Source organism: Grampus griseus (genome assembly GCF_964374135.1).
Source record: "Grampus griseus genome assembly, chromosome: 2".
Taxonomy (NCBI): Eukaryota; Metazoa; Chordata; class Mammalia; order Artiodactyla; family Delphinidae; genus Grampus; species Grampus griseus.
Genome location: NC_139018.1, coordinates 111,771,414 through 111,798,392, shown reverse-complemented (window position 1 = coordinate 111,798,392; position 26,979 = coordinate 111,771,414). Strand labels below are relative to the sequence as shown.

Below are 26,979 nucleotides of genomic sequence, written 5' to 3'. Positions count from 1 at the left end.
GTCTCTTAAGTCTTATAAAATGGATGAATTTACTAACCTATTCAAGTAAAATCAAAGCTTAAACATTTTATGGATTAGATCTTTATAACTTTTAAAATTAATGAGAAAAAACTACAAACTCCTGAACCAAAATTTTATTTTAAATTGTTAGGTTTTAGTGTATATGAAAACTTTTCATAATACATGACACATAAAGATGTTAGCACATTGAACTACAATAGAAAATATTTTTATACAACTTTTGAATCACTAATATGCTTATTTCCCCTGTGAATGAATGCACAGTTAGCTTAGATCAACTTTGTCATGAATATCAAGTAGTTTTTAAAGTTTTATATTATTGTTTAATAACTTCCTAATGAGGTTTTGAGTTTCTCCTTGACTTACACATAATATTGTTTTTAATATATTGAATACTGCAGTAGCTTTTCCTCTCATCTCTGGTGGAACATATTTAATATCTAAATATTCAGGTAATTTAGATCTAGAATTATACAGCATGTTAATAACAGTTTCAATGTCATCAACTCCATCACTGCTTTGTCCTAGTGGTAACATCTGGGATTTATACATTTTTTCTAATTTACGTTCTGCTGCTGTTGCTAGAGCAAGGCTTCGTTTTAGGTGTTCTTTAGAGGCTCGAATGTCTTCTCTATATTCTGGCTTGAAACTCTCAGGAAGAGGTACCTGTTGCACCTGTGAGCCGATATCTTCAATTTTTTTCAAAATGTCTTTATTATACAAATTGTGTGGTTCAGGATTTTCCATTTCATAGTTGCCTGAGAGCTGAGGAACACCTTCTGTGGCAATATCCAAGTCAGTGTTCCTACTTAAAGAGGTGACACCTTGACTTGTAAATGATTCAGTAACAATTGGCAATTGCTCTGGTGCCTCAGTTTGACTTACAGTTGGCTCTGGCTCTTCTTTCTCAATATAAGGTTCTTTTGCATGTAAATCAACAGAAATGTTATTTGGTTTAATTGACCAGAAAGCTGTACTTTTAGTATGGTTTTTTTTATCTATTTCCAGTGTGAAGCCCCTAGTAGGGAAAGTTGTAGTTTCTTCACTGACAGGATTGATTAAAACATCATTCTCAGCTGGAGCTTCATCATGTGTAAACTTTACCTCCTTAAATTTTGATACCCTCGATCCTACAGAATCAGCATTATTTGGAGACTCTGATCTTTTCTGATGACCTGGCTCCTTAGTGGGAATACTTAATACTAGGTTCTGTAAAACTTGTACATAATGATTCAATTTTTGTTCTTCATCAGGCGTCACAGTTATTCCTTAAGGGGAAAAATCCAAACAAAAAGTAACATTTATTATTATGTATGACATATTGACAGAATCTACTCACCTAAATTTACTTCATATGCCATCACTTAAAAGTTGAGATAAAGAACCAAGAAATAAAGCACCTTTGACACAGTCAACTCTCATTTAAAGGAACAAAATTATTTTTTCAGATTCTTATTAAAACAGATGAGCAAAATTAGTGCAAAAGTTACATATTAACACAATTCTCTATATCTCTTTGCTTTTACTCTCCCATATAACTTATGATTCAGTAGGCAACTTACTAAAACAAAATTCTTGGTTATGTCCTCTAACACAGTGGTGTGCCGTAGTAGGCTTAGAGTGGCTCACCAGAGCCAATTATTAAATTTTTAGGAATTTTGTGAGCCAGATGGTAAACACAGACATTGTTAAAAATTAAATTATCTGAATTTACAATTAAGTAAATGTATTCAAAACAAGGTAATATTCAAAACTTATCACTCTTATTTTATTTCATTTTCCTATTATTTATGCTCTTGAGGTTATTTACATCTAGTATGTTATAAATGCTATATATGCTATATAATGGTATGCCATTGTTTATCTCTTTCACCTCCCTGATGAGTGATATCAAGTAGGTACTTTGAAATCAACCATGGTGAGAGTATCTGCCTCATGTAAATGGGCAAACACCATAAGTCAGGGTGTACCCACCTCTCGGAAAAGCCAGTTGTTAAACATTTACTGGTATATCACTGCCTTCAACCCAGCAAAAATCTAACTACAGCCTGTGGGTCACATCCACCCAAATATTTTCATTAATAAAGTTTTTTTGAAACTCAGTCAGTCTTGCCCCTTTGTTTATGTATTGTGTATGGCTGCTTTGGGCTGCAGCAGTAGAGCTGAATAGTTGGAACAGAGACGATATGGCCTACGAAGCTGAAAATACTATCTGGCCCTTTACAGAAAAAGTTTACAGAAAAGTTCCTGGTTTAAATCATCCATATTTTACTCTTACAACAAAATGGCAGTTCTATTTATACTGGTATTTTGCAGTATCTGAGTGGTGAAGCCTCTCATTTCCAATGTGGAAAACGGAAAAGATTATTGAATAATATATTCTGAAATTCTGCTCAACTCCCCAACTCCAGAGTCAGAAGTTTTTAATTTTAAGTGCTAGAATTTTGTGTTACATGTAATTTTGAATTGATTTCGCCACTGTCATGGATACAAACTGATCTAATTCAAGGAAGTAAGTCACTTTTTCCCAAACACTAATGAATAACTTCTATCTGAACCCTCCCTCTGCAGGCAAAATGAAATAACAAAATTTCTGCTCAGGAGGCACTTTTATTCAGCTCTTTGGCAAGCACAAAATAGTCCAAAAACGATTTACCTCCTCTCTTCCTTAACTCATCTGTTACAACTTAGAAAGACCAGATGGAATTTTAATCAAAATTGAAATTATATTTCTAAATTTTAAAAATCTTAACCAGAACAGTTTAGTGAGTCAATGTGATAGTGGAAAGACACTAGACTTGTCTACTAGAAATCTAGATTCTAAAAGGAGACTCTGTGTTTTATGTCATGTTCAGAAAAGTCTTGCATACCCTGAGATCCATTTGATGATGATGGGTGAAAAAAGAAAGATATAGAACATAAGGTAGATTTGTATATTATCCCTATAATTTTTTTTTTTTTTTTTTTTTGCAGTATGCGGGCCTCTCACTGCTGTGGCCTCTCCCGTTGCGGAGCACAGGCTCCAGACGTGCAGGCTCAGCAGCCATGGCTCACGGGCCCAGCCGCTCCGCGGCATGTGGGATCCTTCCGGACTAGGGCACGAACCCGTGTCCCCTGCATCGGCAGGCGGACTCTCAACCACTGCACCACCAGGGAAGCCCTATCCTTATAATTTTTATGAATCAGTGACATAGCATCATACATTTGTCTGTGAACTGAGAACTTTTTTAATGGATTAGAAGCATGACATACCAAATTCATGTGGGCATTTGCCCCAGAGGAGAGGGAATGGGACTGAAGTTGGTTATTAAAGGGGTCATTAGACTTATCTATGATGTTTTACTCTCTAAGCACACACACACAATCACTTAACATAGTAAACCATTAAAGGTCACATCTTAAAAAGGAAAATAACTTATTTATGTATTCTTATATTTATAAAATACATTGTCCTGAATCTAGAGTTTTCCTGAAGGAAAATATTAAGTAAAATGAATTTGTAGCCTAGTGCAGTCAAAAAAAACCTTTCATTCTGGTCCTGGTTCTACCAGTTTCTAGCATCATGACCTTAGGTAACTACCTAATTTCTCTGAACATTTACTTAACTATGAAATTAAGATACTATATCTGCCCTTTTATCTCACAGAACTAAATAAATTAGTTATTTGAAAACACTTGAAAAGCTACAGAGCACTGTATAAGATAATATTATTCTCTATGAAGGCAAAACTGGTTACATTTCTCATTTTAAAATATAAATTTAAATCCCTAAAAAGAAATAGGCTTTGGATTCTATTTAGTAAAAAAACACTAGAAGCTCTCCTGCTAAAGATAAGGAACAAGATCAGAATACTAATATCTCCATTACTCTTTAACATCATGTTGGAGGTATCAGTCAATGTAATGAGACAAGATAACTGGAAGCATGAGAATTGGGAAGAAAAAGATAAAACTATCTTTATATGCAGATGATATAATTATACATTGAGATAACACAAAAGAATCCATTGAAAAGCTACTACATGGAGTAAGAGAATTTAGTAAAGTAGCAAGTTATAAAATCAACATACAAAAATCAATATACAAATATAAACCAGTTAGAAGATAAAATGAGAAAGAAGATGCTATTATGATAACAAAAAATGAAAGAAAATATCAAATCATAAATTTAAAAAGACATGTCCAAAATTTATATGAGGAATTATACTAGGTTGAATATAGACATCCAGAGACCAGGTCCTAATCCCTGGAACCTGTAAATGTTACCTTACAAATAAACGAGTCACAGGTATGAAATATACAGTATGGAGAATATAGTTATAATTATGTAATATCTTTGTATGGTGACAGATGGTAACTAGACTCATGGTGGTGATCATTTTGAAATGTACAGAAATATCCAATCACTGTACTGTGTAACAGGAACTAACATAGTGCTGTAGGTCAATTATACTTCAAAAACAAACAAACAAACAAACTCACAGAAAAAAGAGATTAGATCTATGGTTACCAGAGGTGGGGGGGGAGGGGAAATTGGATGAAGGCAGTCAAAAGGTACAAATTTCCAGTTATAAGATAAGGACTAGGGACGTAATGTACAATACGCTAAACATAACACTGACGTACATTATATATGAAAGTTGTTAAGAGAGTAAATCCTAAGAGTTCTCATCACAAGGAAAATTTTTTTTCTCTATTTCTTTAATTTGGTATCTATATGAGATGACAGATGTTCACTAAACTTACTGTGGTAATCATTTCATGATGTATGTAAGTCAAATCACTATTCTGTATACCTTAAACTTATACAGTGCTGTATGTCAATTATAACTCAATAAAACTGGTGGTGGGGGGGGAAAGAGAGGTAGATAAACAATAATTTTTTAAAAGAAAAGAAAAAAGAGTCCATGCAGATGTGATTAAGTTAGGGATCCTGACAAAGGAGATTAACCTGGATTATCTGGGAGGGATCTATATCCAGTGTTTTTATAAGAGAGAGACAGAGAGATATTTGAAACACACACAGAAGAGGAGGAAGTAACACAGAAGAGGAGGCAGAGTAGAGTGAAGTGGTCATAATATAAAGAATGAGAGACAAGGAAAATATTTTCTCCTAGAGCTTGCAGAGGGACCACAACTCTGCCCTACACCTTAATATTGGCTCAGTAATGCTGATTTTAGATTTCTAGCCTCTAGAACTGTGAGAGAATAAATTTCTGTTGTTTTGAGACACCAAGTTTGTGGTAATTTGTTACAGCAGTCACAGAAAACTGATACAGGAATATAATAAAATCTTCTGAAAGACATAATGTAAACTTCAACAAACAGACATACCATGTTCTAAGACAAGAAGATTCAAAATAAACATGCTCAGATGTCAGATTCTGTTAATTTTACACTTAATATGCTCCTAGTAAAATATCATTAATATGTTAATAATATTAATGAAGTTATAAAAATAGATTATAAAGTTCATTTGAACAGAGTAAGAATAGCCAGAAAAACAAGAGGCTAGCCCTATTATATATTAAAATATATTGCAAAGCCTCTATTATAAAAATAGTATAGCACTGTACATGAATAGACAGATGAATGGAACAGAAAATACAGAAATAGATGCAATTGCATATTGAATACAGCTAAAGGTGAGGGAAGGTTTCAATTTATGAATTATTCCAGCTAATAAATGAAGAAGCCATTTATAATTAGAACGTAATTATTTTGCAATGTATCAATGATTATTTATATCACAAAAGACAAAATCAGACATATGCTTCCTGATAAAAGGACACAGTACCACCTATGAAGTGGTCTTGCAAAAAAGGTCAAACCTGAGTCCAACAAGTTTCTCTAGATGTAACTAACAACATATGGAAAGTACAAGAGACAACAAAAGAAAATATAAAGTACGCCATGGGCATATACTCAGCAAAATCTAGACTACGGAAAGCTATAGGACATATGATCCAATTTCCTCAACAACTGCAAGGGGAAAAATAGAGATGAAGGAGGAACTACAGATTAAAAGAGAATTAACAAACATATCAATGAATTACATGCATGAATCTTATTTGAATCTGAATTCAATTAAACTGGAAAAGAGAGAATCAGGAAAGTTTGAACACTGACCAAGGTATTTGGTAATATTAAGAAATTATTATCTTTTTAGGTGTGAAATTCACATTGTTGTAGTTTTTTTAAGGTACTTATATTTCAGTGCTTTATACTGAAATATTTACTGATAAAATTATGTGACGTCTGGAATTTGCTTCTAAATAATCCAAGTCTTAGGAGTTGGGGAGAGGGACCAAGCCTTGGGGAGAGGGATCAAGGAGGTAAGGTGGAAAGGAATGTGGGTGGAAATATCAATGAAACAAGATTAATTATAGGTTAATAATAGTTGAAACTGGTTATAGATATATGACAATTATACCATTCTTTCTACTTGTGTATATATTTAAACTTCTCCATGATAAAATGTTTTTAAAAACCTGTTTTGGAAAAATTTCAATTCTGGGCAACTATTCATAAGCAAATCTAAAGTCTGCAACCAACAGTGGTTTAAATGCTTCTTAAAAGACATTGCTATTAGATTACAGTCTGCTAAACATTCAATTTTTAATAACCTGTCTCTTCTCAAAGTAGTAAATAGGATATCCAGGTTACTATTAGGCAAATTAGATTGTCAAAGGACAGAAATAGGTGATACTTATTGCTAGTTGATTCCTAAAAGAACTGAAGTACTCATAATCCCTTTATACTGAAACTCAGGCAACTCTAAAAATCCTGTTCATGGCTGCCTAAAAACAGAGCACCCTACCTTCTACCTTGCTTTCCCTCCCCTCTTCATGTACTCTTTGTCTATACACTGTTCTATTGTTAAATCCACCCTCTCCGCACACACTTCCCACCTCCTTTTTTCCTCCAAAAACATCTACATATTTCATATTGACTGCTCTTGCCAGTCAATTTGATCATTATAAAATTGTTCACAAAGCATCTGAAAAAGAACAGATATATGTATATGTATAACTGAATCACTTTGCTGTATACCTGAAGCTAACACAACATTCTAAATCAACTATACTCCAATATAAAATAAAATTTTTTTTTAAATGTTCACAAAGCAAGGTAGTAAAAGATAATGAAGGCTCAAATATCCCTACAAATGGCCCTGGCCACTGTGAAAATCTGCTTTTCCCCATTCTTCAGGAGGTGCTAGAAAGATGAACAAAATTCAAATTCTTACAAAGACCAGACAACTCTGCTAGAAGTTTGGTTATTATATTTTGGATATTTGCAGTCTACCCTGGTGTACTTTATAATATTCCCTCTATGTTCACCAGTTAGTGATCCAACCAAACACTGCAATGTCTTAGAATGTGGCTAAAGTAAGAATCTTTTCCACCCTGAGAAGCCATAATGCTGCCTGGAAAGTGCCTCAACTAAGCAGAATGGCTACCTGCTAATGCAGGCTTGAGGTTTAACAGGAATCACAGATACGGAGATTATATCAATAGCTGAGCTTGGGACTGCCTGCACTTTTCTTCTTGAAATAGTACAGGGAGAATTAGTCACATGACAGAAATAACAGAAAAGTAAACAAAACAGTAAAACTGTAGGAACAAAAGTAGCATGAAATCTGAAGGGGAAATTGGAAAACAGTGATTGAAAAGACCATAACAGCTCTGACTGACTGAGCGATTACTATGTGCCAGGCACTATACTAAAGGCTTTGGATGTGAAATGTTCTTTTAAATTAATTAATTAATTAATTAATTTATGGCTGTGTTGGCTCTTTGTTGCTGCGAGCGGGCTTTCTCTAGTTGCAGCAAGCGGGGGCTACTCTTCGTTGCAGTGCACGGGCTTCTCATTGCAGTGGCTTCTCTTGTTGCGGAACACAGGCTCTAGGCGCACGGGCTTCAGTAGTTGTGGCTCGCTGGCTCTAGAGCGCAGGCTCAGTAGTTGTGGCACACGGGCTTAGGTGCTCCGCGGCATGTGGGATCTTCCCAGACCAGGGCTCAAACCCGTGTCCCCTGCATTGGCAGGCGGATTCTTAACCACCGCACCACCAGGGAAGTCCCGTGAAGTGTTTTTATAAAGCGGAAAAGGAGGACACCTAGAAAGGATAAGTAATTTGCCTGATATTATATTTAATTTATAAGTGGTAATAAGGGATCCAAACACAGGCTGCCTTACTTCAAGCAGGTACACATAACAACTACACAATGTTGTCATAAAAAGATGACACTAGGATGCTGGCAAAATAGTAAAAGTATGATAATAAAATTGTTCTGAAGGAATTCAGCTCTATTTTTAAATACACATGAATACTAAAATATCATAAATAAATAGGTAAAATATACAAAATTTTGCTCTACTGTCAACTGGACCAAAATGTATCCCTTTCATGTATTAAGATGTATTGACAATATTAAAAATAACTGATCCAAATTTAACATGTTTTCTTTCTTTCTCTCTTTCCTTCTCTCTCTCTCTCTCTCTCTCCTTCCCACACCACGCTGTGGGATCTTACTTCCCTGACCAGGGATCAAACCTGCGCCCCCTGCAGTGAAAACACAGTCTTAACCAGTGGACCACCAGGGAAGTCCCTAACGTTTTCTTAACACAAAGTATGGGTAGGAACTGACAGTCAATGACTTACAAAGGAATATATTCACTTCACACAGAGGTAAAAAAGCAAATTAATTAATTTTGAGTTTATTCTGAGGAAAATAATAAAATCATGATTTAAAATGAGTAATGAGGGCTTCCCTGGTGGTGCAGTGGTTGAGAGTCCGCCTGCCGATGCAGGGGACACGGGTTCGTGCCCCGGTCCGGGAAGATCCCACATGCCGCGGAGCAGCTGGGCCCGTGAACCATGGCTGCTGAGCCTGCACGTCTGGAGCCTGTGCTCCGCAACGGGAGAGGCCACAACAGTGAGAGGCCCGCGTACCGCAAAAAACAAAAACAAAAACAAAAATAAAATGAGTAATGAAATATAAAACTTCAATCAACAAACAATACATTCAAAACACACACTTCCTCCTCATAGAATAGTCAATTAAAGGAGGAAGAAGAGGGTTAAGGAATAACATAAAAGTCAATTAGCATGAAAACTTGCTAAAATTCACTGTTCATAAACAAATGCAAGTTAAAAACAATTTTTCTTTTACCAATTAGGCAGAAAAAAATTTTAAACAATAAAACCTAGGATTGTCATGTGCGTATGTTACTTCTTTAGTAAAAGAAGTAACTTCCTTACTTTCTGATCCCCAGATTTTTCATTAGTCTCTCTCTAACATGCTGGTCTTTTCTTTATAAAACTTGGGATAATTTTGATTATGTATATATTTAATGTTTGCTAACTGCTACATATGATAAGCTCTTTGAGAGCTGTGACCATGTCTGCTTTGTTTTCTGTTTCCCCTGTTCTAACCAGTGCCTAGCACCATAGTAGACAGTCAAAAGGCATCTGTTAAATGAATGATTAAATGAATGAACCAAATGCTGGCAAGTATGTAAATTAATTGTACTTCCCATAATTTACCTTAAGGAAATAATCACATGCAAAAAAATTTCTAAAGAAGAATGCTGTAGAGGAAAACTAAGCTCCATGTTATGTTTAAGATAAATCTGCTGGTCTAAAGACTGTTTTTTATTGTTTCTTTGTTTTGATTTGGTTTAAGTTTGCTTTTTGTTTGCTTTTGGCTAATAGTCTAAAAATAATTAGGGAGAAAATCTGGACAAGTAAAAAAAGTTCTTATTTAGGCAAAGCAGTATCTTATTAGGCAAAGATACTGCTTTCACCATATTTTTCTGAATTTCTAAATCTGGTTTATCTAAAACAACATCATAAACATTGTTGTTAAACAACTCCAATTTTCAGGAAGCCCCTGAACTTTTAAGTGGTTCTTACTAAAAGGCATAATATAAGTTGAGATCACATAAATTTAACTAAATTTGCTTATGTTCTATTAATTTTCTTTTATTGCATTTTATCAATCTCTAAAATAACATCACATTAACATAACTTTAAGAAAATTATAATCTTAGGCAATGTTAATATATCTTCATGGTTTATCTATTACATATTTTAAAGTATACAATTTAACGGTTTTTAGTATAGCCACAGTTGTGGAACAATTACCACAATCTAAATTTAAAACACCACCCCAGAAAGAAGCCCACCCCTACCCCTCAGCCTTAGGCAACCACTAATCTACTTTCTGTCTCTCTACGAAATGCCTATTCAAGACATTTCATATAAATGAAATCATACAATATGTGTTCTTTTGTGACTAGCTTTTTTCACTTAGTATAATATTTTCTAGGTCATCCATGTTGTAGCATATATCAGTATGTCATTCATTTTTTTTTTTTTTTTTTTTTTGCGGTACACGGGCCTCTCACTGCTGTGGCCTCTCCCGCCGCGGAGCACAGGCTCCGGACGCGCAGGCCCAGCGGCCATGGCCCATGGGCCCAGCCGCTCCGCGGCATGTGGAATCTTCCCGGACTGGGGCACGAACCCGTGTCCCCTGCATCGGCAGGCCGACTCTCAACCACTGTGCCACCAGGGAAGCCCTGTCATTCATTTTTATGGCTAAATAATGGACCATTGTACTGATGTAACCCATTTTGTTTATTCATTCATCAGCTGATGGACATTTGGGTCATTTCTACTTTTTAGTGATTATAAGTAATGTTGCTATGAACATTCATGTACAAGTTTTTGTGTGGATGTATTAATACATTTTCATTTCTCTTGAGTACATGCCTAGGAGTGGAACTGACACTATGTTTAATCCTTTCAAGAACTACCAAAGCAGTTGCATTCTCACCAGCAGTATATGAGGGTTCTAATTTCTCCGTATGATTCCAATACTTGTTATTGTCTGTCCTTTTGATATGGCCATCTCTGTGGGTGTGAAGTCCTATCTCATTGTGGTTTTGACTCATATTTCTCTAACAGCTAATGATATTAAGCACCTTTCCATGTGCCTGTTGACCATCTGTATATCTGTTGTAGAGAAATGTCTATTCTGATAGTTTCCCCAGCTTTTAATTGAGTTGCTTTATTATTACTGAATCATAAGAATTCTTTATATATTCTGGAGACCAGTCCCTTATCATTTATATGATCTGAAAATATTTTCTCCTACTCTATGAGTTGTCTTTTTACTTTCTTAAAGTTATCATTTGTAGCACAGAAGTTTTAAATTTTGACATAGTTCAATTTATCTTTTTTTTTCTTTTGTTGCTTATGCTTCTGGTGTCATACCTAAGAAACCAGTGCCAAATCCAAGGACACAAAGATCTACACCTACATTTTCATCTAAGAGTTTTATAGTTTTAGCTCTTACATTAGATCTATGATCCAGTTTGAGTTAATTTTTGTATATGGTTTGAGGTAAGGGTCTAACTTCATTTTCTTTTCCTGGTGTCCGAGCACCATTTGCTGAAAAGACTATTCTTTTCCCCACTGAATTGTCTTGGCATCCTTGTTGAAAATCAATTGACCATAAGTGTAAGAGTTCCTTTCTGGACTCTCAATTCAATCCCATTAATATATATGTCTATTCCTTTTTTTTTTTTTTTTAATGTGTGGCACACTTTTATGTTTTCTATTCTCTTCTTTCTTTTTAAATTTAATTTTTATTTTATATTAGGGTATACTTGATTTACAATACTGTGTTAGTTTCCAGTATACAGCAAAGTGATTCAGTTATATGTATATATACACCTCTATTCTTTTTCAGATTCTTTTCCCATATAAGTCATTACAGAATATCGAGTAGAGTTCCCTGTGCTATACAATAGGTCCTTGTCGATTATCTATATTATATATAGTAGTGTGTATATGTTAATCCCAAACTCCTATATGTATATGTCTAATCTTATGCCAGTACTACACGGTCTTGTTTACTGCAGCTGTAATACTAAATTTCGCAATCTCCTTGAACTTTGTTCTTTTTCAGGATTGTTATGGGTATCTGAGTCTCTTGCAATTCCATATGAATTTTAGTATCAGTTTGTTAATTTCTAAAAAAAAAGCAGGCTAGGATTTTGATAGGGACTGTGTTGAATATGGGATCCTCCTGGACCAGGGCATGAACCCGCGTCCCCTGCATCAGCAGGCGGACTCTCAACCACTGCGCCACCAGGGAAGCCCGCCTTTGTATAATTTGACTACATTCTACTCCAATTAATGAACAGTCAAATTATCTTGTTTGGGGTTACTTGTAATTTTTTAAATTGTTTTGTTGTTAAATATACAGTTATCTGATGTATTCTCTATTCTAATTCTTTAATTTTAATTTGAGATTGTTGATGTTTTAATGGACAATTCTTTCTTGATAGCAGCATTACAATACTAGAGTTTAAGGGAAGGCTGTTTTTTATTAGTATACTTTATCAGATGGATGAAAAATATAAGCAGTTTGATCTGTCACTGTCAAGAATTTTATTTGATTAACCTAATGACTCATGTGGTTATGTGCATAACCTTTCTATACAAGGTATGCATGTACTACAAACCTTTCTTTTTTATACAAGTTCTTTCTGGTAAACCCAGTTTTGTATGTGCAAGAAATTTAGAAAATTCCAGTCCTTTAAATTTCTATGCAAGATTTTATATATTTGCATACATTAAAATATAATGCTTGGGCTTCCCTGGTGGCGCAGTGGTTGAGAGTCCGCCTGCCGATGCAGGGGACACAGGTTCGTACCCCAGTCTGGAAAGATCCCACATGCTGTGGAGCAGCTGGGTCCATGAGCCATAGCCACTGAGCCTGCACATCCGGAGCCTGTGCTCCGCAATGGGAGGGGCCACAACGGTGAGAGGCCCACAAACCGCAAAAAAAAAAAAAAAAATATATATATATATATATATATATATATATATATATATATATATATAGTGCTTGTAAACTAGTTGGTAATATTTTGTTTCTTGGTTTAGGCACTGGTTACACAGGAGCATTAACTATAAAAATTCATTAAGCCATACATTGTGATTATGCACTTTATTCTATATATATTATATATTTAAAATCTCATTTTTGTAACTGTTTTGCATTATAGTTACTAGACATTAACACATTTTTAAATCATTTTTAAAGAACCAGAATTTATAAAATTTAATGTTATCAATAGACGTTATTTTCATTTTAGTTAGCAGAGCTAACTGAAGACATATATAAACCAAGAGTTATATTTACCAGTTTCATTATGCCATAACTTTTATCACTTTAAAGAGGAAGTTAATATAAAATTTCTTAAATTTAAGATTATGAATCTGAAAATAGAACTCATAAGATTTTTTTTCTTCTACCAAAGAGTTAGGAGTGGTTTGGTTCCCCTATCACAGCTAAGAAACTATGGTTTATGTGACCAAAGATATTGTAAATTTTTTTAAATTAAAAAATATGATTTTTAGGTTTAGTTACTCATTTTAAGCTATAAATAATGGTTTTAACACATGTAAATTAACTGGCTTATTTTATTTGCTCAAGAAACTGCATAAAAAACCACTCCAAGAAAACTTAGTGCTCTGTTTTCTGTGCAAATATACTGTACACTAATCAAGTTTTGAAAATGATATTGGGAAGTCTCAAGTTCTTAAAAATACACCATTAAGCACCAATTAAAATATCTAATTTCATGAATATATCTAACTGAATAAAACTTCAATTGGTAATAGGTGTGAAAAAAAATTTCTTCTACAACATCTATTTAAAAGAATGGAAATATATAATTGTATTTTTTGTAAACATCCCAAAGGCTACACCTTTATCTGTTTCTGGAGAGATTTCCTAATCAGTAAAGCTAAAACGCATTAAGTGTTTTAACTAACAATTTTTTCCAGAAAAACCTTACTCTCAAAAAAGGGGTGGGGGGAGAGTTTTTATGCTCCTAAAAAGTGACAGCATGCCAAAAATTACAATAAAATGTAATGACAGTAATAAAATGCTAACATTAAAAAGCTGATTTAGAAACACACCTAGTTCCTTTGAGACTAAAATTTTAAAAAAGGAAAAAACATGTCACCCTAAATCTTGGCCAAAGAACCAATAGTTTCTAAGCCGAATAAAGAGGAAAACTAAACCACTCCCACTTCTTCTTTGGTTAAAAAAGGGTGGGCGTGGGGGTTTGATTTCTTTTAAAAGATATATAACCTCAAATTTGGGAGCTTTAATATGAAAAATCTTTACTTCAAAGGGTAATAAAATATAGGGTAATAATAACAGTAGGTAATTTTAATATATCTTTGGGAAGTTCTTTATTTAATGTAACAATTTAAAATTTCAGAAGAATATTGGTCAATTTTAGGTCTTTTTAAAAATTTTGCTTTTAAAAAAGTATTTTTATGTGTTTTACTTGTATGGTGATTGTGTAGTTATCACAGAATACAAAACTGGAAAGCAAATAGGGCACATCCAAATCTATGCAGAATTTGGGTTTTTGCACTTGAGGTCCACATAGCTAAACTTTTCAAGAACTGTACTGAACAACACATAAATAAAATGTGAATATGAGATCTCACTTGAAATGTGTTACAAACCAAACACTTGGTATCTTAAAAACTGGTTATTATAAAACTTATACAATACTGTAAAGTCACAAGGACCAACAGAATTCTTCCATTAAAATGTGCTATGTAGAGTCTACCTTTTATAGTCCTCTGATAATACTTAATATGAATTGTATTTTACTTTGACATTAACTTGGTTATAATTACTGACATTCTTAATTATGAACCTGCAAACTAAAACAATTTTAGATTAATAGCATAGGTATTTATCTAAAGATTTTTAAAAGAAAAAAACTTGAGGTTTGGCATCAAACTGATTTTAAAGTAAAAAGAATGTTGCTCGTAAAATAATGTACACTGGTTAATTGCCTATAATAATTAAAAATTAAAGGAAAATTTTAGATAAACTCTCAAAATATTGAATTTATTTACAGTCTCTCTAAATTATTTAGAGTACTATGAATCACTACTCAGATAAAATTCTATCTAAATAAATTAAATGGATATCTGATAGTCAATTAAGACTTCTCTCTGCTTTCCAACAACTAGTACCTTATACACAAACTGGAAAATAATATAGACAAAAGCACTGTAAACTTAATTCCAACATATTTTGACCAAAATAAAAACAGGGGCTTCCCTGGTGGCACAGTGGTTGAAAGTCTGCCTGCCAATGCAGGGGACACGGGTTCGTGCCCCAGTCCGGGAAGATCCCACATGCCGCGGAGCAGCTAGGTCTGTGAGCCATGGCCGCTGAGCCTGCGCGTCCAGAGCCTGTCCTCTCCAACGGGAGAGGCCACAACAGTGAGAGGCCCGCATACCACAAAAAATAAATAAATATAAATAAAAACAGATCATCACATAATTCCCATGCATGTCCTACTTAGGTACTCTTGTTTACTTGTAAAACACACTGCCTCTTCCATAAGCCCCAAATAAAATGTTTTAAAACAATATATCTGGACTTCCAATTCCAAAAAGATAGAAAACATGTATTTTTCCCCGTATCCTTACTACTAAGCACAGTTAAAACCCCTGAACATTATATGTAAGACAAGCATGAGATGAGAAGACTTGGAAAGGTGGAGAGAGGAAGAGAGACCAACTAGGGACTTCAGGACCTGAGTAATGACACAGCAGTGAATTCCCTGGGTTTTCTTTTTGCCACATATACCCTAGACTGGGGACTGGAGATGCTGGCAATCCAGAAACACCAATGGACACAGACAAAAACGGCTCCAAGAAAAGACTGCTCTCTGCATAGCCAAAGGACCAGGAAAAGAATAGCTGAGCAAGACAAAAAAATTTTTTAAGAAGCCAAAACCACAGAAACACTGCAATCCTACCCCTCCACCAGCAAAGGCTGAGTGGAGAACATAGACTTTCACCCTCATCAAGCTTCACTGAGCTGCCCCGACCCCTCTGCCCTTATCCCACAGAAATGCCGCTGCAAGTGTGAATATCTCTTCTCTTCAAGTAGAGAAGACTAAGCAAGGAGCTAGGACTTTCTTCTCCACCCTGTGTTAACAACACAACACTCCCCATCCACCACTGAAGTGGTGTCAGAGGTCTATTTAAATCTGTAGCAGAAGAGCTAAAGAGATGTAAGAGATGATACAGATGTTTGAATTATCTGACAGGGATTTAGAAGTAGCCATCATAAAACTGCTTCAACAAGCAATTATGAACATGTTTGAAACAAATGAAAAATAGAAAGTCTTAGCAAATAAATAGAAAATCTCAGCAAAGAAATAGAATATATAAGGATGAATTCAGTTTTAGAACTGAACAACACAATAACTGAAATGAAAAACTCAACGGGTAGGCTCAACAGCAGAAAGAGGAAAGAAGCAGTGAAGTGGAAGAAGAACAATAGCAATTACCCAATCTGAATAACAGAGAGAAAATGAAAAAAAAAATTGAACAGAGCCTCAGGGTCTTGTAAGACTGCAACAAAAAGATCTAACATTCATGTCATCTGAGCCTTGAAAGGAAAAAAGAAAAAGGATAAGTCTGCAAAAGCATTCAAAGACATAATAATGGCTGAAAATTTCCCAAATTTGGCAAAAGACATGAATTTACAGATTCAAGAAGCTGAGTGAATCTCAAACAGAATAAACCCAAAGAAATCCATGTCAAGACATATCATGGTCAAACTTCTGAAAACTCTAGAGACAAAGAAAAAAATCTTGAAAGAAGCAAGTTAAATGACAATTTGAATTCTCATGAGAAATCATGAAGCTCAGAAGGAAATGGCATAATATGTCTCAAGTGTTAAAAGGAAAAGGACTGTCAACCTAGGAATTCTTTATCAAGGGAAAATATCCTTCAGGAATGAAAGGATAATCAAGACCTCTCTGATGAAGGAAAATTAAGACAAGTTGTGGCCAGAAGACCTACCCTAAAAGAATGACTAAATGAAGCTCATTAAACAGAAAGGAAATGATAAAAGAAGGAATCCTGAACGTTGAAAAGGAAGAAAGAATAATGGAAGGAGGAAAAATATGGGTAAATTCAATGAGCTTTTCTTTTCCTCTTGAGTTTTCCAAATTAAGTTGAAGCAAAAACTATAATACTATCTGATGTGGTTCTCAATGTATGTAAAAGAAATATATATGACAATTATATTATGAATGGGAGAGGGTAAAAGAACATAAAGGGAGGTAAGGTTTCTACATTTCACTGAAACTGGCAAAATACTGAAACCAATAGATTGTGATGTTATGTATACATAATGTAATACCTAGGCAGTACAAAGAAACACACTCAAAAACACTACAAGTCAAGATGGAATTCTAAAAATATCTGTATCTCTCAATATAAGATGGCTGCTATCTGATCATGTGCTTAAAATGCAATTTATGTTTTATTAAAAAACTAAGGCCTTAAAGCCCAATAATATTGTTAATTTAAATTAAAAAATTGGTATGACATTAAATACCTGGTAAGTTAAAAGTACTAGCAAAATGTTCCATATAACTGGGGGAAACCTAGTAGCTCAGTAAAGAAGGAAAGATCAATTTTTAAACTTTTCACATAACGACAAAAAAAGTTAAAGTTCAATGGAATATGTCTGGTCATTGTGCTTTAAGAACTCGTATGTTTTTACTTTGCCCTTGGCCTGTAATCTTGATACAGCAACTGGTGATTGTACCCAAAATTTAACCAAAATCATGGATGCTCATCTTTTAAAAGGTTCAAATATAACTAGGATTTTTATTACCACAAGAGTGAAAACCAGAATGGCTTTATCAGTAAAGAACTCATGTATATAAAGCTTAACATACACACTGAATCATTTATAGGTGGGCCAGACTCTGGCTGAATGTCTTAACTTCGGAGAACAAATTGCTTGTATTTTCCGTCCATGTCATGAAATGGGCTCACAAAGAATAGATTTCCCATACTCTACAGAAGTGTTGCAAGTAAGAATTAATACCTGAAAGCTGTCATCATGTAAGAACTGCCAGCTAAAACACCAACACCTTCAAATTAAAATGAACTTGAATAACTGAGCTGAAGTACTTCCAACTCAAATCAAAGTTGTAATAACTATGCTTCATTAGAGGTGTGTACTCAAAAAATGATGACAAAAACGAACACTGCATCGTGTTATTCTTCCAGCAGTTTTCCTATAATTTGTTAACTCAAATTTTAATTTTTGCTGGCAGGTAAAACAAACAAGTAATTATGTTTATATTAATTAAATGTCCTGTTAAAGAAACATAACGTTAGGGTTGGGGATAGGGGCAATAGGGAGAGAGGCTGGTAAAAGGGTACAAACTTTCAGTTATAAGAAAAATAAAGCCTGAGGATCTAATGTATAATATGGTGACAACAGTTGATGATACACACAAAAATGTAAAGATGTGAGGTGATATGTGTTAATTAACTCAATGGTGGGAATTCTTTCACAACATATACATATGTCAAATCATCACATTGTACACTTTAAATATATTATAATTTTATTAGACAATTATGCCTCAATGAAGCTGAAAAAAAAAGAAGAAATATAACTTTATGGCTTTGCATTTCTTGGTATTTATGTTTTTGGGTAGTGTCTTTCTTCCCCCACTGAATACAGGCTCTCCCTATGTGACTGTCTTGGCCTGTTACAGGACATTAGCAAATCTGACACTGCATAGGCTTTATAAGAGCTTGTGTACAGGGGGCTTATAAAGCTCCCTCTTGGAAGCTAGTTGCCATGGTATAAAGACACTCGGGCTAGACTACTCAAAGATGAGAAGTCATGCAGAGAAAGACCCTGGAATATGAGCAGCCATGTTGGATGCTCTCATCCAAGTTGAGCTTCCTCAGCTCCACCATATGAAGCAGAACTGCCCAGCTGAGTCCAGACAACCCACAGAATCGTGAGAAATAATAAAATTTGGGGGTGGTCTTTTATGCTGCAACAGATAACCAAAACAGCTTCACTAAATTATATTTTGAAAAAGGAAAACAAATTTAGTTTAGGTAAAGAGTTAAAAATCAGGAAGTTATCCTATGAGTACTGTTGAAATTTAATCAGAACCAAAACAAATTCATGACCTTAAAATATATCTCTTCTAGTTCTGTTGAGTAAAGTAACCTAAATAATAATATCACCCAGCACTGATATGCATCCCAGATACTTTGGTCTCTAATACCATGTTCTACTCTGTCTCCTCAAAAGGAGGGCTAATCCCATTCAGAACACGGAATATACAAAGTGGTCTTGGTACAACTGCTTAATGTCAGAAGACAAGAAATCTTTAAAAATACATGAGATCCTATCAAAAGAACACAGAAGACAGCTGAAAAGAACAGAAAAACATAACTTTTTCCCCATAAAATATTAATAGACAGGCTAATGAAACTACCATACCTCCAAAGTCCACCCTCTGGACATTTGCATTAGAAGACATGCTCCTCATTATCTAAAACATTAACAAAGTGTGTCATGACATTCCGTTCACAGGTTTGAAAGACTCTCCCAAGTGCCATGGCCTTGGGCCTTGAAACAGTGAAAAGTGAACGTGCAGCACCAGAACCAAGCGAATTTTACCTTTTTAATGTTCTTGAAATAAAAGGAATCTGCTTTTCCTTCCAGTTTTTCCTTTTCAATTCCATCAATTGCCAATAGATTTGAATAATTATTGCCTTACTACTACTTCCCTTGCCTTCTGTGGTCCATTAGGACAAAAGCCTTCCTAAAGACAAAAAAGACTCACATATTGAGCCTTCTTTTAGCACTAACCTAGAAAACCAAGTTAAGAGTTTTTGTTGTCCTAGCTTAAAACAATCCTCTATCATTACCTCTACTCTTGCTGATTTATCCAAAGAGATGACTAGGAAAAAACAAGTTATTCATGAGATACCCAAAAAAAGGCCCTAAAACTATTTATGACTTAGGTTGTGCTGTGTTTTCATTTTTGAAATCTATTTCACATTCTTGCATTTATAGCTTCAGGCCCATGAATATCTAATGACTTAAAATTATAAAAGGCAGATTATATAATTTATTTTAATAGTAGTTAATAGTACTTAAATATATAACTATTATGTTAATATTACTTTAGAAGTTATACTTTTTTAAAAAAGCAAAAAGTATTCTCTTTAAAAAGAAAAAAGTAAGTTGTACAATGCAATGCATTAAAGAGGCATGATTTTTTTTTTTTTTTGGGTACGCGGGCCCCCCACCGCCGCGGCCCCTCCCGCCACGCAGCACAGGCTCCGGACGCGCAGGCCCAGCGGCCACGGCCCACAGGCCCAGCCGCTCCGCGGCATGCAGGAACCCCCCAGACCGGGGCACGAACCCGCCACCAGGAAAGCCCAAGAGGCATGATTTTTAAAACTGAAAAAATACAACTAAAACTAAGGAAAAATCAAATATAAGGAAATTAATTAAATGTATATAAATTTAAGTACATAGTAAAAAGATGTTTATCCAGCATCATCAGGATCTATGTGTATGTAGACGAGTGCAGACTGCTGTACACCCAACTCTCATTTGTATCAAGCTGAATTTAGATTAAACTGGTACTAGCTAATCTTGGGTTGGGCCTAATAAAAAGGTATGAGTAGTTACAAGAAGTACTGATGTTTTCAACAACTGTAATTACTTAATACATACCTGTGATGTTTGTATAAGATAACCTCAAAACTGTCTTGTATTCTAAAAAAAAATTGTTAAAGATGCACTTTTCATTATGAAAACCTATTTGCCTTTTCTTTGGCATGAGAGAGCATTTTTTTTATATGACTCTCTTGCCAACACCGTTGGAATAGTGGACATACAAAATAAAGAATACATAACTGACTTAAATCAAACACAATGAAAAGCCTAGTTTCACAGAGAAAGTAGCCATGTTAGCATTGCCCTACATATCCCTTAAGCCCTTCCATGGAAAAGACGTGAGGTACCTTTTCTAAGGTATCTTCTATGATCTGTGACCTGTATATATTTTCCTCATGTCTTGTATCATCTATATCTTCAACACAAAATCATTCCTTTTTCTGAGAAGTATCTTTTCATTTCCTAAAAGCCTTAAGAAAGTTTAGGTTAAGAGGGTACAAAGAAAAAGCACAGGCCATGAAATTATGGAGTTAGGCCGGAGATTGTGCTGAGTTGAGTATCCAGGTATTGCTAACCAGCAGTCTCAGAGAGTACTGTGTGACAGAATTAATGTCACTTCAACTAAAGTCTGCATATATGTTAGTCAGTGTGACCTACTGCTCTACAACTACCAAAAGGCAATAGCTGGTGTTAGTAATAATGACCACTAGACAGCAAGAAAAGAATATTATCCTCTTCAGTATGTTCTGTTCCTTTACCGCAAAAAAGAAAAATTTTACAAAGACTTTTGTTTAGAACAGCTATCATAAGGGCTAGTGTTGAAAGGGCTAACTTTAGTTATCTAGGGCACTTTATTCAGAACTTTATCCACTACTATTTATGACTTAGGTTGTGCTGTGTTTTCATTTTTGAAATCCAATTTTTAACTAAGACCTTCTAACAAGTCTGAAATACAGCTCTGCATAGCTAGCATGTACTTTAGTACTTTTTTCACACCTACCGGTTAAATTTTATTTAGATAGTTAAATCAAACCCCAACATTACTAGATGCTACAATGAACTACAGTTAGACTAGATGAACAAGCCTCATGGTCCTATCTGGAATATCAGCTATCAGACACTTAAATACTTAAACACCTCGAGGCGTCCGTGTGATGTTAATAGTCTCAGCACCCCTGAATATGACCTTATTAGTTTTCAGCCACCGGGGAGGGACAAGTGGGAAGCTGTAATTCTGCTCAGCTAGGGTTTTGAATCCTGTGCACCCGAGGATGCTCTGTGGAAGTGCATAGGAGGTCAGCGAGCGTCCCAGACAGCTGCCCGCAATCCACATGCTCTCCCCGTTTAACCACAGGCTCAAACTCTTTCTGTAAAGGGCCAGAGAGCAAATAGTTCAGATTTTGCAGCCCATCCTGTCTCCGTGGCAACTACTGGACTCTGCAGTTAAAAGGCGGGAAAGCAGCCTGGACAACACATAAAAGAATGAGCTGGCTGTGTTCCAGGAAAACTTAACGAACAATGAAATTGGAATTTCATACTTCCTGCGCAAGTCACGAAAAGATCACATTTCACATTCACGGCTAAAAATGTGAAAACCATGCCCAGCCAGCCAGCCAGCCATACCAAAGCCGGCCGCCCGGGCCCTCTGGGCGCAGGTGGCCCACCCCGCTTCATCACAGCTGCAGCGAGTCTCGGGTAAACGGGGTCAGGGGAACAAGGACCGTCTCCGCCGGGGTGAAGAGGTCACCCCCGCAGCCCCAGGGACCCAGCCCGGCACAGCCCGGTCACGTTTGGGATCCACTGCCTGGATCACTGCCTGGTCGCGCGCAGGTGGGGTCGGAGTAGGACAGGGACAGACCTCGGTACCAGAGGTAGGACTCCTGGACAGTGGAGCTGGGGAGGTATGCAGGACCAAGAAAAGGAAGAGCCGGGTCTTGGACGGGCCCTGAAACCCGGGAATTTCCCCCAGCAGTATCCCCTGGGGTGGCTGCTACCTCGGGCCGGTCACTCACTCAGATACGTCGGCACGGACGAAGTCCATAGCAACAGCGAAACTAGAAGGACTACGAACTTCATGGGCATCGTCCGCAGCACTCCACCATACGTCGGGAACGTCCTGGGGCCGCGTGGCCGGTTACCTCAGGCCGAAACGGGATGGCGTCGGCGGCCGACGCTCCTACCTCAGGGCCGTGGGCGCCAGGCAACGGTTGCCTCCAGCGCGCAAGCCCAGAAGCGGTGGATGAGGGGATCGCGAACGGCTGTGGCCCCACCCACTCTTAGCGCCGCGCAGAGGGGCGGGGCCACGGTGCCTCGCCCCTCCCTCGTGCACATGCTTGCTAAGGCTTCGCGGGCCTCCGAAAGTCTTGACACCCTGGGGAATACTGGGGCTTTAAGGGTGGGTGTGCGGTGGCGTCCGCCCATGCGGGAAACTGGACTTGTAGCTGTGCCTAAAACAAGGCCTCTGCGCAGAAGGAAGTGTCTCATGGAAGAGATAGATAAATAACCGGCCATTACAACAGCGTGGAAGTGCCGTAATGGGGAAACACTAGGCACTGTACAGATCAGAGGAGGGGCCCCCTATTCCAAAGGGCAGGGACGGGGGAGGTTGCCTAGATGGAGGAAAGCTTGGAGCTCCCCAAGAACTGAAAATAGTTCAGTCTAATTGCCAGGGCGGGGGAGGGGCAGTTGTTGGAGGTGAGGGAGGAGAGCTAGGTAGAAACATTTAAAGCCGCCTTAAGGGGCTTTTTTCAAAAGATTGCATTACATTTTTTGGAAAAGACAAAACTATAGCTGTAGAGAATAGAACAGTGGTCATCAGGGGTTAGGGATGGGGAAGGGCTTGACTATAAAGGGATAACATGAGGGGTTCCGAGGGAGGGTGATGGAGTGTTGTGGTGACCGCAGAATCTATATGTGTGTTAAAAGTCACAGAACTGTAGAATCAATTTTACTGTATGGTAATTTTTTTAATTTACAGACACGCATATCTCTGCCTCAGGAAGCAAGGGCCTTGGATCTTATTCTGAAGTGGGGAGAGAATGCAAGGTTATGAGCTGGGAAAGGTGTAATTCGATTTGCACTTCAGAAAGCTTACTATCCTTGCAGTGTCAAGAGTGGGTTGGAGGGGGAATTCCCTGGTGGTCCCATAGTTAGGACTCAGGGCTTTCACTGCTGTTGCCTGGGTTGGATCCCTGGTCAGAGAGCTAAGATCCTGCAAGCCATGAAGCATGGCGAAAAACAAAAACAAAAAGAAAGTGGGTTGGAGGGAAGCAAAATTAGAGGCAGGTAACCAAGTTAGGGGCCTGATCCAGTAATCCAGGCACCATTCACTGATACAGTCCTGAACTCATAGTGACAGAGGACATGGGACATGTGGACTGATTTGAGAGACGTTTAGAGCTAGAATCAACAAGACTGGGGAATTAATTGGAAGTGAGGAATGAGAGACATGAATGCTCATGTCTCTAGCTTGGTCACCTCACATGGGTGTGAAATGGGGGTTACAGGGGTGGCAGGGGTGGAGGAAGAAGCTAAGTTTAGTTTCAACATTGTTCTATTGAGATGGGCTTGGGGCTTCCTACTGGAGTGGCCTGTCCAGTGACCAGATGGACATAGGGCTCTGGAGGTAGCTGAGAATGGAGCTGGAGGTTTAGGAGGCATCAACATTTAGAAGTAGGCATGTATGAGATTGCCTGAGGAGATGTAAGCAGGTAGGTTAGGGGGTCCCAGGAGAAGGAGAACCAGGAATGGCTTCGACATAAGAGAAGCCATTTTGGCCTAAGCCACTTTGTGATCTAAGCCTGGCCACAATGCTTGCCCTTAAACAGGTCTCAGTAATAATGATCTTAAGAAAGGTAAGGGAATGCAGGAACAAAGGAAAAGCAGTCAAGAAATAAATAAATTTTATTCAGGAATAAAACAGAGTCCTAGCTCCTCCTCAAGGGATGTACATGACTATGTGATATAGTCTTTGAGTTCTGCAGGAACTAAGGCCCCTATCCAGGTGGTGATGTTGACCCTCCTAATTTCACCCAACTATAGCTTCGACTGTGTCGACCTTTGCCCCAATTCTATAGTGAATTTTCCTCTGTTCAAGCCCCTTCATGAATATGCATATACCCTTAGCTTAAAACTTCCCCGGTTTTGGTGTTTGAGGGAGACACCTCCTACCGGGGAGAGATCTCCAGTGTTCTCCTTACTTGCTGCAAGTAATAATAAATCCATTCTTCTCCTGATCTTTGGCCTGGTTGTGTCTTTTAGCTCAACACCCACCAAGAGGTGAACCCAGTTTTCGGGTATCAGAGAGTTTTAGAGTGAGAAGGTGATTAGGCCTAAGACAGGTCCCTGGGAAATATGGGCAGGCTAGAAAGAGGAGGACAGACCTGCAAAGGAGACTGAATATGGGGAGAAGAAACCTAGGAGAACATAGAAGCTTTTCAAATGCTTTTAGGAAGTCAAACAAGAGAAGGACTTAGATTTAGCAACAAGATCTTTGGCAGAAGCAGTTTCAGTGGAGTGGTTTGGGCAGAAGCCAGACCACAGTGAGTTGAGGAATGAGTAAGAGGTGAGGATGCGGTGACAGCTAATACAGATAGCTTTTTCAAGATTGGGGCAGGAGTCTTTATGCGCTCTACCAGTGCTTAATGCAAGTACGGCAGCCTTCTAGACTCAAACAGTTACAGCTATTTGGAAAGCAATTTGGAATATGCAACAAAATCCTTAACATAATATAAATACTACTATGTAAATTACATAATACAAATTTGGGGTGGGGTGGGGGAGTATGTCCTAAGATAACCATAATGGATCATTTATAATATAATTTTAAAAAATAGAGGCTTCCCTGGTGGCGCAGTGGTTGAGAGCCCGCCTGCGGATGCAGGGGACACGGGTTCGTGCCCGGGTCTGGGAAGATCCCACATGCCGCGGAGCGGCTGGGCCTGTGAGCCATGGCCACTGAGCCTGCGCGTCCAGAGCCTGTGCTCCGCAACAGGAGAGGCCACAACAGTGAGAGGCCCGCGAACCGTAAAAAAAAAAATAAAAAAATAAGAGAATGGTAAATTATATTTGTTGGTTAGAATACTGGGCAACCATTAAAATGATGCTTATAAAGTATACCTAATTTGGGAAAATGTTCAAGTTGTAGTAGATCATATTTGAGGTATTAACTCAGGTCTCACCCTCCCTGGGCTTCCTTGTCCTGTTACCTTTCATTCCACCATTGAGATATTAGTGCACTTGCCTCAGGGAAGACCAGCTAGAATCTCAGAGACTTAAAAGAAAGGCTGGGGCTTCCCTGGTGGCGCAGTGGTTGAGAGTCCACCTGCCGATGCAGGGGACACGGGTTCGTGCCCTGGTTCGGGAAGATCCCATATGCCACGGAGCGGCTGGGCCCGTGAGCCTGCGCATCCAGAGCCTGTGCTCCGCAACGGGAGAGGCCACAACAGTGAGAGGCCCGCGTACCGCAAAAAAAAAAAAGGAAGGGCTGATTATTTTTTCAATTCACGGTGGGTTGAAAGCCAAAGCACTTTTGTAGGAGCTGCTGCTTGGGTAAAAAGTTTTGTTAATTTGTTTTGTTGGTGTTTTAGTGGACATGCTTGGCTTTGGATATCAAAGGTCAAGGAAACTGGACAGCAGGAGAGCAAAAACCATAGATTGGATGTGGATTCAGGAGATGGAAGTTCTGCTTCCCCCATGCAGGGTGAAATTTCTGGGAGCAGAGAAGGGAGTTTGTAGTTTACAGACAGAAGCCTGGACAGGTTTGGGGGTTGCAAAGATTGTTTGTGTCTCCCTTTCCAGGATAGAGTTCAAGGGAATTGGGTGAGGAGCTTTAAGTGAGAGTTTCAAATAAGATATCTGTTTGAGGGCTTCCCTGGTGGCACAGTGGTTGAGAGTCCACCTGCCAATGCAGGGGACACGGGTTCGTGCCCCAGTCCAGGAAGATCCCACATGCCGCAGAGCGGCTAGGCCCGTGAGCCATGGCCACTGAGCCTGCGCGTCCGGAGCCTGTGCTCCGCAATGGGAGAGGCCACAACAGTGAGAGGCCTGCGTACTGCAAAAAAAAAAAAAAAAAGATATCTGTTTGAGATAAATGGATAAAAAATATGGGGTATATTATATATAAATACAATGAAATACTATTCGGCCATTAAAAATAATGCCATTTGCAGCAACATGGATGGGCCTAGATATTATCATACTAAGTGAATTAAATCAGGCAGAGAAAGACAAATATCATATGATATCACTTGTATGTGGAATCTAAAATATGATCCAAATGAACTTATTTACAAAACAGAAATGGACTCACAGACATAGAAAACAAACTTGTGGTTACCAAAGGGGAAAGTTCAGGGGGAGGGATAAA

The 26,979-nt window shown here is 37.5% G+C and overlaps 1 protein-coding gene across 1 annotated transcript; it reads right to left on the bottom strand.

The window, feature by feature from the left end:
• Window positions 1-324: 324 nt before the first annotated feature.
• SPESP1 (sperm equatorial segment protein 1) lies at window positions 325-22,694 on the bottom strand (the record flags this gene model as incomplete). Its single annotated transcript, XM_082649183.1, has 2 exons — window positions 325-1,289; window positions 22,625-22,694. The coding sequence occupies 2 exons, from the start codon at window positions 22,692-22,694 to the stop codon at window positions 325-327; spliced, it is 1,035 nt and encodes a 344-aa protein (XP_082505309.1).
• Between the last annotated feature and the right edge of the window lie 4,285 nt (window positions 22,695-26,979).